The sequence below is a fragment of the Chrysemys picta genome, chromosome 3, assembly GCF_011386835.1.
Source record: "Chrysemys picta bellii isolate R12L10 chromosome 3, ASM1138683v2, whole genome shotgun sequence".
NCBI lineage: Eukaryota > Metazoa > Chordata > Testudines > Emydidae > Chrysemys > Chrysemys picta.
This window is the reverse complement of record NC_088793.1, coordinates 169,412,256-169,424,837: the sequence shown is the minus strand read 5'-3', so window position 1 is coordinate 169,424,837 and position 12,582 is coordinate 169,412,256. Positions and strand designations below refer to the sequence as shown.

Sequence of the window (12,582 nt, the reverse complement as noted above, 5' to 3'; positions counted from 1 at the left end):
TGTGTTGGTGGCCTGTGATACACAAGTCAGACTAGATTGATCTGGTGGTCACTCCTGGCCTTAAATCGTATTACTCTAAATGGGAGTAAGGAAAGAATGCAGGATACTGCCTCACGAACCTACAGCCAAAAGCCCTCTGTCCCAGCTCCCACTACCCTCACAAACATGTCAGGCTGTAGCAGGCTCTCTGCCTCTCCCAAAGCCCCTAAAGGATCACTCCTCCCCCCCCAAATAATCCCATTGCCCTCAGCAACACCCACCTTCCCCAGCGTCTCCTGCCTCCCTTTAATACCCTGTTTCCTATGGGCACCCCCAAAATCTCCAGTTTCTGAGACATGCGGGAAATAGGCTCCTGCTCCCCCCACTCCTGCTAATCAGCAGGACCCAAGGGAGCAACTAGTGACTGTCCCAGGAAAGAAATGTCACATGTTGACCACTTCTCCCATGAGCACCTTCCTGCTTTCTCTCTGACATGTGGGGAAGAGATCCTAGTCGAAATCCACAAAGCCACGACTTTACTCTCCTTCATGTGCCTCCTTAAAACTCACCTCTACCATGATGTATACAGGGAACTGCTGTCAAATAATGGCTAGACAGGTGGCAAATTGTGATAATTGTTCCTGGCTAGCTGAAAATTATGCACACCCTAAAACCATTTTCCCCACTTTCATCCAACCACCGTGTTTGTCTTTTCCTCCTGTCCACCTTTGTCTTTTAGGCTATAAGCTGTTTGGAGTAGGGAATAATGTCATTTGCTACATGTTTGTACTGCAATATAAATGTTAATAAATAAAATAAATAAATAATGAAGGGAGTGGATGAGGGCAGTCAATTTGCCTCTATAAAAACTGCAACTACAAAGAAGTTACAGGTGCTTTAAACATGCATTCACAGTTTTCAGTGTCTAGATGTGCCTATTTTATGTCAGCTATTAACATTATTAACATCTACTCCATTTAGTTGTACACAGGACAAACCAACCATGATGAAAGCGTGTAATCACAATAAATACACATTTTCTCTTCTAAATACTTACATTGGAGTTGGCGAAAATTGAATTAGAATTGGCTGCAGAGTACCCTGCATTAGTCAAGTCTTCATTGCTCTGTTAAGGCACAAATGTAGTAAAGTAACATTAAACTAATAGTAAAGCAGTCACTAAAGTTCATGTAATTTTAGAATAGTATAGTAGAATACTACTTACAGATTTACTACTAGGTCCATGTAGAAAATAATTCAGTGCCTGTGGATCTCTTTAAAAAGAAACAAAAGAAGTTATCACTTTTAAGTACTTACATTTGTTAAAAAAGCATAATTAAGACAAAAAAACAATAAAAACCTTGAGCCAGGTGCTCCGTTCATGTAAATCAGTGTAGCTCCACTGACTTCAATAGAGCTATGCCAATTTACATCAGCTGAGGATCTATCTTTCTTGTTTTCAGCAAACCATGTTAATATGTAAATTTATATTCTTCACCTTTTTTTTTTTTTAAAGGGGCTTCCTCAAAGACAGGAATTCTCATCATTACATTTCAGAATTTCAGGTGTTTACTAATATTCATTACTAAAAAAAAAATCTAAATATCACTTTGCATGTTTACTTCCATTCTATAGGCCACTACCTATTACACCGTGTGTTAAAATAAATACCCAATATTCTATAACACAACAGACTTTGCATTAAATGGACAAACAATGGTATTAGATCAAGAAATGTAAGCACTAAAATAGGAATAATCTCCTCTAATGAGCTCTATTGCCAGCAAATTGGTTAGTGTCCTGATAAAGAGCTACCATATTTAATAAATAAATAAAAACTAAATATTTAAGATGTTTTCTTGCCAATCTATTCATAAAAAAGAAAATTTTCTCAAGAACAACAACATTATCTTCTCGGGGAGGGGGAAAGTTATATCTTTTCCAAATGAAATCAACTGTATAACTGACTAAATGCATTTTTCCTTTGATAACTTGATAAGAAAGGACATACTGGGTCAAATCGAAGGTCCATCTAATGCAATATCCTGTCTTCCGACAGTGGCAAATGCCAGGTGCTCCAGAAGGAATTAACAGAACAGGTAATCATCAAGTGATGCATCCCCTGTCGCCCATTCTCAGCTTCTGGCAAACAGAGGCTAGGGACACCATCCCTGCCCATAATAACCATTGATGGACCTATCCTCCATGAATTTATCTAACTCTTTTTTGAACCCTGATATAGTCTTGACCTTCACAACATCCTCTGGCAAGGAGTTCCACAGGTTGACTGTGTGTTGTGTGAAAAAATAATTCCTTTTGTTTGTTTTAAACCTGCTGCCTGTTAATTTCATTTGGTGAACCCTAGTTCATGTTTTATGAGGAGTAAATAACATTCCTTATTTACTTTCTCCACACCAGTCATGATTTTATACACATCTATCATATCCCCCCTTACTCATCTCTTTTCCAAGATGAAAAGTCCCAGGTTTATTAATCTCTCCTGATATGGAAGCCATTCCATACCCCTAATCATTTTTGTTGCCCTTTTCTGAACCTTTTCCAATTCCAATATATCTTTTTTGAGATGGGGTGTCACATCTGCATGCATTTAAGATGTGGGCATACCATGGATTTATTTAGAGGCAATATGATATTTTCTGTCTTATTATCTATCCCTTTCTTAATAATTCCCAATATTCTGTTTGCTTTTTTGACTGCCGCTGCACATTGAGTCGATGATTTCAGACAATTATCCACAATGACTCCAAGATCTCTTTCTTGAGTGGTAACAGCTAATTTAGACCCCATCATTTTATATGTATAGTTGGGATTATGTTTTCCAATGTGCATTACTTTGCATTTGTCAACATTGAATTCCATTTGCCATTTTGTTGCCCAGTCACCCAGTTTTGTGAGATCCTTTTGTAGCTCTTCGCAGTCTGCTTGGGACTTAACTATCTCGAGCAGTTTTGTATCATCTGCAAATTTTGCTACCTCACTTGTTTACCCCTTTTTCCAGATCATTTATGAACATGTAGAATAGGACTGGTCCCATTACAGACCCCTGGGGGACATCACTATTTACCTCTCTCCATTCTGAAAACTGACCATTTATTCCTACCCTTTGTTTCCTATCTTTTAACCAGTTACCCTCCCATGACAGCTTACTTTGCTTCAGAGCCTTCAAGATACTCTTTTATTGAACAAAATATTGATACACAATTAAAAAAAGAAGTGCAGCTAGATGAATTAAGTATTTGCAGTTCAAATGTATTAAAAAATACACAATCATGCAATGCAAATCTGATGGTAAAAATTCTCCATGTATGCATACAAATATGTGACTAAATTACAGGGATTACTTTGCAGTTATTGCTAAATATAGCAATTATACAATTATTTTCTTGACACACCCATTAATGTACACATTCAATTCAAAAAGTTACATGAACTCTTTGATTTAACAGAAATAATCTTTATTTGTAAATAGTTCTAATAAAACATTTTGAAAAACATTTTTATGGATCTCCCCAATAAACACCAGGGTCAATCTGAAAATTTTCCTCTTCTTTCTTTATCATCCTAAAAGAAAAACAGAAAACAAAATAAAGACAGCTCAAGTTTCCGTATAAGTTTCTAGCATAAGCTCACAAACACCAAGAAAATCATGCTGCAACTATACAAATGCCCTAAACCCTTTTGGTTCAGCCAGTTGTACTCTGTGCCTCTAGAATAGTGCTTTAGTTTAGTATGAGAACATTTTCATGGAATTGGATATCTGATTCATTCCTACTCAGCTAATTGTCATATCTATTTAAATCAAGCCTAATTAGCTAGAATAAATAACTACAGTTGGCATTTAATTAAACTAGAATGAAAATAGGGGGGGGGGGGAAACTGAATATTTTTCAAAATCTTCATAAAGTACATTCCAATTCAAACTCCGTTGCAATAATAAGACTAAATAGTGATTTTTAACTGCAAAGTACAGAGCTAATCTTAGAATGGACCTAATTTGTTTCCTGCCACTTGTTCTGCTAATAAGATGGTAAGCTTTTGCTTACTAGCTAGTTACACTAACTAATGAAATGCCTTTTATATTTATTTTAATTTAAATGGGGCTTTTTTTTAAAAAAGGAGAGAGCTGGAAACCTAATTCCTGTATAAAGTTAATATTAATGAATACAGTATAGCATGGGGCTCTGTAATCTAGCTGGAAAAGGTGTATAATGAGTTCCAATGACTGGAAGTGGAAAATGGGACATTCAGGCGAGAAATAAGATGTACATTATTAACAGTGAGGGTAACTAACTATTGGAACAAACACTGCTAGGGACTTGGTGGATTTTCCCATCACCTGAAGTCTTTAAATTAAGACTAGATACATTTCTAAAAGCTATGTTGTAGCTCAAACAGATGTTATACTATACACATTTTAAACATATTGCATGATATACATGACACTCAGTTAACATCTAGGCATCTAAGATCAGATTCTACTCACACACATTACAACCTTCACACACTATATTTTTAAAAGAAATCTCATTTTCAGTACAGATTACAGAAAATTAAAAGGATAAAGGGGAAAGGCTTCACTGTCTCATTCATACATGGACGCGTTGGGTTTATGGGGTTTTGCTGATACATAACCAAGACCTTTACTATCAATACTGCTTACCAGCTTTTATGATCATGACAAATTTAAATGTTGATGTTTTATCATCACCCTAGCTAACCACCCTAGCTAACCATCCTATCTTATAACTTTTATTATTTCTAAAAATAAATCCATAAAGATTAGAAGACACTTACCAAACTGAAAGATTTAATGAAGACAAACTTCAGTTTTTCTGTCCTGCCAGATGCTCTGAATGATAGCTGATACAAGCAGTAAAAAGGGACACTACAACAAATAATGCATTACACCCAACACCCTCCTATTTGTAGGATCTCATCTTCTGAACATTCTGTGGACTTGGACTGGAATTCTTGTAACTTGGCTTATTATTGAGCGCTTTCATTTTTGTTTCCATTTGGACAATTCTTAAGCTGATGCTCCAGGCAGGATGTAAATCTGTTCCCTTTGGTGGCTGAAGTCAGCAGTCTCATATTATAACACTGTACATGACGACTGTTAGGCAACACTACCAAAAATTTGTTATTTGGTAGGCTATTCACATACTAATCTGATCTAATTATAGTGATTATTGGGCCTGATACTTCATTCTTTTTGCATTCAAGGCTCTCACTGGTTTCAGTGGAAGTTTTGGGTGCATAAGCAATGCAAGATAAAGCTCACTGTTCGCTATACTTGACATATATGGATAGATTTGTCTTCTTGACTTCATCTACTCCTAGAATCATGCAGGAAAATTTTCCTATTGCAGTGACTGGCATAACATTTGAAAAAAAAATTCAGAGTCTGAAAAAAGTAATAGATACTGGATATTCAATATGTTCTACACATTTTGGACATACACCTCTACCCCAATATAACGCAGCCCCATATAACACAAATTCTGATATAACGCGGTAAAACAGTGCTTGCGGGGGGGGCGGAGCTGCGCACTCCGGCGGATCAAAGCAAGTTTGATATAACGCGGTTTCACCTATAACACGGTAAGATTTTTTGGCTCCGAGGACAGAGTTATATCAAGGTAGAGATGTATTACGATAAATGTGTGCTCTTGAAGAACTATATCAATATTTTGGCCAGTCAAGGGAAAAGGACTTCACCATGCCTACAGTAAATATACCTCAATTCCACATAAAGCTTTTCTTGGTTGCAACTGTACCTAAATATTGATTTTTTAATCCTATATAGAATACACATCAATTTGCATGTAAAAGTGGTACAGAATGGAATAGAAATAATGCAAAGTAAGAAGACTATGGTTTTGGTTGGTTGGTTTGGGGAGGTTTTTGTTTGTTTGTTTGTTTGTTTGTTTACACAAATAGGGATTTAAAATAAAAATGCCTTTGAATGGACAAAAGTTGATAACCTTTAAAATTCCTGATTGTTTGTCATTCTTTATAATACCGGTAGCAATTCAACTCTTATAAAATTGGTACACAAATGCATTTTATCTTCTGTAAAAATAATTTAGGTAGCTTGTATTTTGAAACAGTCTATATATTTTAATTATATTTTCATTTAGAAGGTAATGTTTGTGAAGGTGCTATACTGACAGCCCTGAAGGCGAAAGTCCTTTATCTAGCCAAAAAAGAGGTATTTCCTTTGCATCAATAGTGTGGGACAGGTTTCCCTGTTTGCTAATGTGCCTCAGCACTGACCTGACAGGACCATCATTGGGCAAGCGGGGAAGTCAGTGTCATGCCAAAAACCAGTAGACTACCAATTAGCATAAACTCTGATTTTGACTATCTGTTCATTTCACTTACAGGCCTCCAAACTATCACATGACACCAACTTTCAGAGACTACTGAAAATTAATCATCTTTTATATGGATTAATTTTGTACAATGATTTTTGCATAGATTTTTCTTTTAAGAATTTCTTAAGGGGAACTTACCCAATAAGATCAAGGAGACAGGACTCATCGTCGTCATCATCCATGACAACTAAAGCAAAAAAGGAAATGACTGGTATTTCATCAAAATCAGAGAAAAAATTTCCTTCAACAATAAAACAATTTCAAAGCACATCAGTTTTTTTCAATAAACAATTTGTGGGAATTGTGTGATATTTACTCTGGGCCACATTCTTAGATGTACAACTGCCACTAAGGTTAATACGAGTCCTGAAGCTAATGTGAGTTCTTCACTCTTATCTAAGTGCAGAATTTAGCCCCATGTATCTATCTGTGTAAACATAATGCAGTAATTTAATCCTGTCATTCTGTGGTTATTTTAAAAATGAAGGAAGACAATGGCCTGACCAAACTGACCAATTGGACCACTTTGTAGATGAAAAAATGTTAATTATAGACTCATGTTTCTCTCACAGTAAAATACGTTTCTGGGAATTTTTGTTTTCATTAACAGCTCACCCATTAGGGAACAAATGAGCGTTGCAAAACCTGGAACATTGGGGACTACTAAGCATGGTGTTTTGTTACTCACAATACAATAAGGTGAAGTAATCTGAGGGGAGTAGGAACCACAGCCCAGTGGCCTGGAAAGAACACTATATGCCCAACCTAAGTCATAAGGCACTGAGCAGCTGGCTGAGAAGGATGCTGTTTTCTCAGAACCCTTTAACACACATTTGTGTCAGCGGCTGGCCCTTAAAGATATGCCCATTCTTAGTTTCTTCTAAGTGACACTCATAAGCATACTTCAGTAAGCTCTTGGTAATAGAAGTAGTAACTGAAAATCCTAAAAAAACATCTGCTACGCCCATCACTTGCATTAACTGGATTGTATTTAATCACTTGTGCATTAGTTCTCACACTTCTTATCAAACTATCTGTACTGGGCTATCTTGATTACTACTTCAAAAGTTTTTTTCTCTTACTTAATTGGCCTCTCAGAGTTGGTAAGACGACTCCCACCTGTTCATGCTCTCTGTATGTGTGTATATATATCTCCTCAATATATATTCCACTCTATATGCATCCGAAGAAGTGGGCTGTAGTCCACGAAAGCTTATGCTCTAATAAATTTGTTAGTCTCTAAGGTGCCACAAGTACTCCTGTTCTTTTTGCGGATACAGACTAACACGGCTGCTACTCTGAAACCTACCATTAGTTACACCCTATCTCTACTTCCAAACCATCATGGCCATCTTCTCCCCTACTCTCAATGCTTGTTCAGTTTTGTATGGATGTTCTTCTGCATTTATAATGTTGATCGCTTTCTCCTCTGCTTGCTCTGCTCTTTAGGCGTCTGAGATTGTAGGATTCTGGTTCTCCTACCACAATAACCATCATCATCTCATTTGACTGCTCCATCTCCTTTGCCCTTTTCCACTCCATTGATACCCATTAAGGTTCTATCCTTACACTGCCTCTCTCGCCCTCCTTTACTCTCTCTTTAGGTGACCTCACCTGCTCTCACTATTTAAGATACAAACTCTATGCTGGCATTTCCCAAATCTATCTCCATAACCCTGACCTCCCATCAACTATCCACTCTCACGTCTCCAAATGCCTTTATATCATCTCCTCAGGAGTGTCTTGCAACCACCTCAAATTTAACATGTCCAAAATGAAATTTGTTAGTAATCTCTCTCAATTTCCTCTGTTCTCTATTTTGCTGACAACTCCACTATCTCCCCTATCAGCTGGACTCGCAAACAAGGTGTTATCCAAAATGGGTTTGGGGGGGGGGGGGGGGGATATGCAGGGTGCATGCAGCCCTTCTATACTGCAGAGCCCCACTCAGTAAGGATTCCCTCTGCATTAGTTTGCAGAAGCAGGGGAGGGGTGGCCCACCACTGTGTGGATCCTTCAGTGCTCACTCCTGTTGGGTGCAGGAGGGGACGGGGACAAGTTGAGCCTACAGAGATCTATTTCAACTACTGGACTAAAGTAGCATCCATGGAGTGACTCTGCACCCTAGGAAAGAGAATTCTTTCCCCCTATGGACTAGTCCCTCTACTCAATGCCAAATCCAGCTATTCAGTATGGATGCTGGGTTGAGGATTTAAACCACAATGACTTACAACATAAACACTATTTTATTATGTCACTGCACTCTTAATATGTACTATTAAGAATAAATGTTTAGCCTCGAGCTTTCTTTAACTTTATTCCTAGTAGTGTTTTTAGTATGTTGTTCTTTCCTGTGTTCTAACAGCAGAATTTTGAGTCCACGCATGGAGTATTGCTTCAGTGGTGGGATTTTCTAAGGGCTTGTCTACACATACCCCATTACAGTGGCACATAACGCTTCACTGTAGACACTCACTACAGTGACAGGAGAGGTTCCCCCATTGCTGTAGTTAATCCATGTGCCCTAGAGGCAGTAGCTAGATTGATGGAAGAATTCTTCCATCAACCTAGCCCTGTCTATACCGAGGTTTAGTTCGGCATAGTTTCACACTCCTGAGACACATCACCATGCTGATATAAGTTTTCGGTGTAGACCAGCCCTCATATGCACAAGCCTCACTGAAAATCAATAAAATTTGTGCTGCAATACATTGGTGCTTTTGAAAACCCCACCCCAAAAATACAATGGCAGTATATTTTCTTATGTAAAAAAAGTTCTGTGGCTACTTCACAGGACACTACTGTGCAACCAACTACTGATAAACAACTGAACTTGAGAAGAAGCAAAAATAAAGATGGAAATGTTTTACCAAATGGACCATAAAATCTGTTGTGACAAAGTAATAAAGGTTATAGATTTTAAGAAAAAAGAAATAAAAGTCTAAGTAACAATGCAGAAGTTTTGCTCAGCTTCAGTATTTACATGTGCATCAAACCAACTAAAACAAATAAGCTGAATTTGACAGTAAAAGCTCAAACATTTGTCAAAATCTGCAAATTATATTTAAAAAAGAAAAGGTAGGATTGAATGAAAATGCATAATAAATTAAAATTTCAGTGGTAATTCATATTCTTCTTTACAATCTTTAAACTTTATAAAATCTTGACACTAAGGACTTTTTTGATTAATTCAAAATGAAAAATATCTATCAATACGTTTTTCTTCATTCTGCAAGTCTCAAGTTCTATTAAAATCTACCCAACATACTGTTAACAATATAAAAGAAAGATACATATACTGTACATTTTAGCAAGCAGCAAAGATCAAGGGCAGCCATGATTAGCAAGGTCCCAAACAAAATCACGCTTACAACATGCCAGAATAATGAATTGTGCTGTGAGCTACAGACTCATTGCCAGTGGAGTACACTTTTAAGAGCCCAAATACAAAGTTCTGCACCTGGAAGGGAATTGAGCCAGCCAGGGAGTTGTCTATGTAAAATCTATCCCCTTAAAACGTACGATCCTAAGCATGTAACCTGTAAAGGACTAAGACTTTTTAAAATGAAAAAAAACTCAACCACACATAAAATGGCTTAGAAATATGAGCACAGAGATTACCCCTCAGGCTATTCAAGATATGAGTAGCAGAGGCATATTACGTGACATACTACAATATTTATGCTCAGACAGTTCCTAACCGTGAAATGGCTTTTGTGCAGAAACAGCCATTAGTCTTCAGTCAGTTACCTCTTCTGTTAGTAAGAAGGCACAGATTGTGTGAATCTAGGCTTTGATCAGAAGAACAGTTGTTAACAGGGCCGGCTCCAGGCACCAGCCCACCAAGCATGTGCTTGGGGCGGCACCTGGAGGGGGGCGGCGTGGCGGGGCGCTCCGGCCCGAGAGCGGGGCCGCGACTGGGCTCGCTGCGCTCCCCGCGGCGCTCCAGCCGGTCGGGGCGAGCAGAGAGCCGCGGCGGGCTCGCCGCCCTCCCACCAGTGCTCTGGCCGCTGGGGGCTCTCTGCCCTCCCCCTGGCACTCTGGCCACCGGGGAAAGCGGAGAGCCCCGGCCGGGCTCTCCGCCCTGCTCCCAGCGCTCTGGCCGCCGGGGGGAGCGGAGCCGCGGCGGGCTCGGCGCCCTCCCCCGGCGCTCCGGACAGTCGGGGATTGTGGGCCCGCGGCCGGGCTCGGCGCCCTCCCCTGCCGCGGGGGGGGCGGCGAGTGGCTTTTTTGCCTAGGGCGGCAAAAAACCAGAGCTGGCCCTGGTTGTTAACATTGTTTTTGCAGTGTATTTCCATGCTCGTTCAGGGGTCTGTTACACCTATTTCTAGGTTTCAGACAGAATTAGGCCCATAATCTCTAAACATCACATAAACAGAAAAAAAGACCATCACAAAATACAAATAACCTGGATGACAATCCACACATAACAGGTCTTTAGAGATGAAATGAGTCAATGTAAGATACCTGATTTAGGACCAACTTTATTCTTTTTTCCATACTTCTAATGAAATTCCCATTAATGCCAACAGAAATTCTGTGCATGTATGGAAAGGAGAATAGATTCCATTCAGTGATCTGGTTCAACAGACATATGCAAAAAATTACTATCAGCAGTCTTTACACAATCAATGCAACAGTACTTCACACTAGCCAAAAATACACAGATCATATTTCTGGACATCTCGGATCCAAAAATGGTTATATTCTACTGAGGGCATCATCCATATATATTAGAAGGGCCATATGCTCTTGGGACTTGATACAATTCAAATAATAGAAACTGTAGCAACTTCCTACTATTATAGCCTCAAGTGACTGCCACAACTTCCTACTTAATACGATGCCATACTGCATTGCAAGAGGAAAAATGATACCGCACAGAGTCTGCAAAAGATCTACAAATAGCATATAGAGGATGTGGTCTGTGGAAAAGTGGTTCAAGTTTAGAACTAAGTATGAAACTTAGAGGCTAATTAGATATTTAGGCTAAATTCTAGTCAGTTCACTGGTGTAAAGCTGGAGTAATTCTATTTACCTCAATTAAATTATTCCTGATGTACATTAGTGTAACTGATAGCAGAATTTTACTCATAGAGACCTAGATACTATGGTGATTGATGCTCTATAAATACCATAAGGTAACTAAGTTAAAGATACTGAGCCAAATTCAATGTGATGCAAACAAGTGCAAGTCCTTAAGCTTACCTGTTTAAAAAAGGGAACAAATTTAACAGGTAGGGTGGCCAGGTGTCCAATTTTTGACAGAATACCTGGCTGAAAAGGGACCCTGGAAGCTCCGGTCAGCACTGCTGACCAGGCCATTAAAAGTCTGATCAGCAGCGTAGCGGGGCTAACCATGGCTCCGCGTGGCTCCCGGAAGCAGTGGCATGTCCCCCCTCCGGCTCCTATGTGTAGGGGCAGCAAGTGGGCTCCACACATTGCCCCCACCCCAAGCCCCGGCTTTGCAGTTCCCATTGGCCGGGAACTGCAGCCAATGGGAGCTGTGGGGGCGGTGCCTATGGACGTGGCAGCGCGCAGAGCCGCTTGGCTGTGCCTCCGCCTAGGAGATGGAGGGGGGACATGCTGCTGCTTCCAGAACTCTGGACCAGGAGCTGCTTGAGGTAAGCACCACCCAAAGACTGCAACCCTGATCCCTTCCTATGTCTCAATCCCATTCCAGCCTTGTTCCCCCTCCCATCCTTCGAACCCCTCAATCCCAGCCCAGAGCACCCTCCTGCACCCCAAACCTCTTATCCCCAGCCGCACCCCAGCCAAAGCCCTCATCCCGCCCCATACCCCAACCCACTGTCCCATCCCTGTTCCCCCTCCCATCCTTCGAACCCCTCAATCCCAGCCCAGAGCACCCTCCTGCACCCCAAACCTCTTATCCCCAGCCGCACCCCAGCCAAAGCCCTCATCCCGCCCCATACCCCAACCCACTGCCCCATCCCTGTTCCCCCTCCCACTCTCTGAACCCCTCAATCCCAGCCCAGAGCACCCTCCTACACCCCAAACCTCTCATCCCCAGCCGCACCCCAGCCAAAGCCCTCATCCCGCCCCATGCCCCAACCCACTGCCCCATCCCTGTTCCCCCTCCCACTCTCTGAACCCCTCAATCCCAGCCCAGAGCACCCTCCTACACCCCAAACCTCTCATCCCCAGCCGCACCCCAGCCAAAGCCCTTATCCCGCCCCATACCCCA

At 40.5% G+C, this 12,582-nt stretch overlaps 1 protein-coding gene across 8 annotated transcripts in view; it reads right to left on the bottom strand.

Moving 5' to 3' along the window:
- The window catches only part of BICRAL (BICRA like chromatin remodeling complex associated protein), a 68,351-nt gene that overhangs the window by 18,569 nt on the left and 37,200 nt on the right, over window positions 1–12,582 (bottom strand). For 5 of the 8 annotated variants that reach the window (XM_005301258.5, XM_024101240.3, XM_008163264.4 and 2 more), the window contains 3 exons: window positions 6,516–6,564; window positions 1,205–1,253; window positions 1,037–1,105 (listed from right to left, as the gene is read on the bottom strand). In XM_005301258.5, the coding sequence (XP_005301315.2) occupies window positions 1,037–1,105; window positions 1,205–1,253; window positions 6,516–6,559 (162 nt within the window). In that variant the 5' untranslated portion in view covers window positions 6,560–6,564. Of the gene's footprint in view, window positions 1–1,036; window positions 1,106–1,204; window positions 1,254–6,515; window positions 6,565–7,459; window positions 9,664–12,582 lie in introns of those variants that run through there. The other 3 variants (XM_005301254.4, XM_005301255.4, XM_005301253.5) reach the window with 3 other exon arrangements.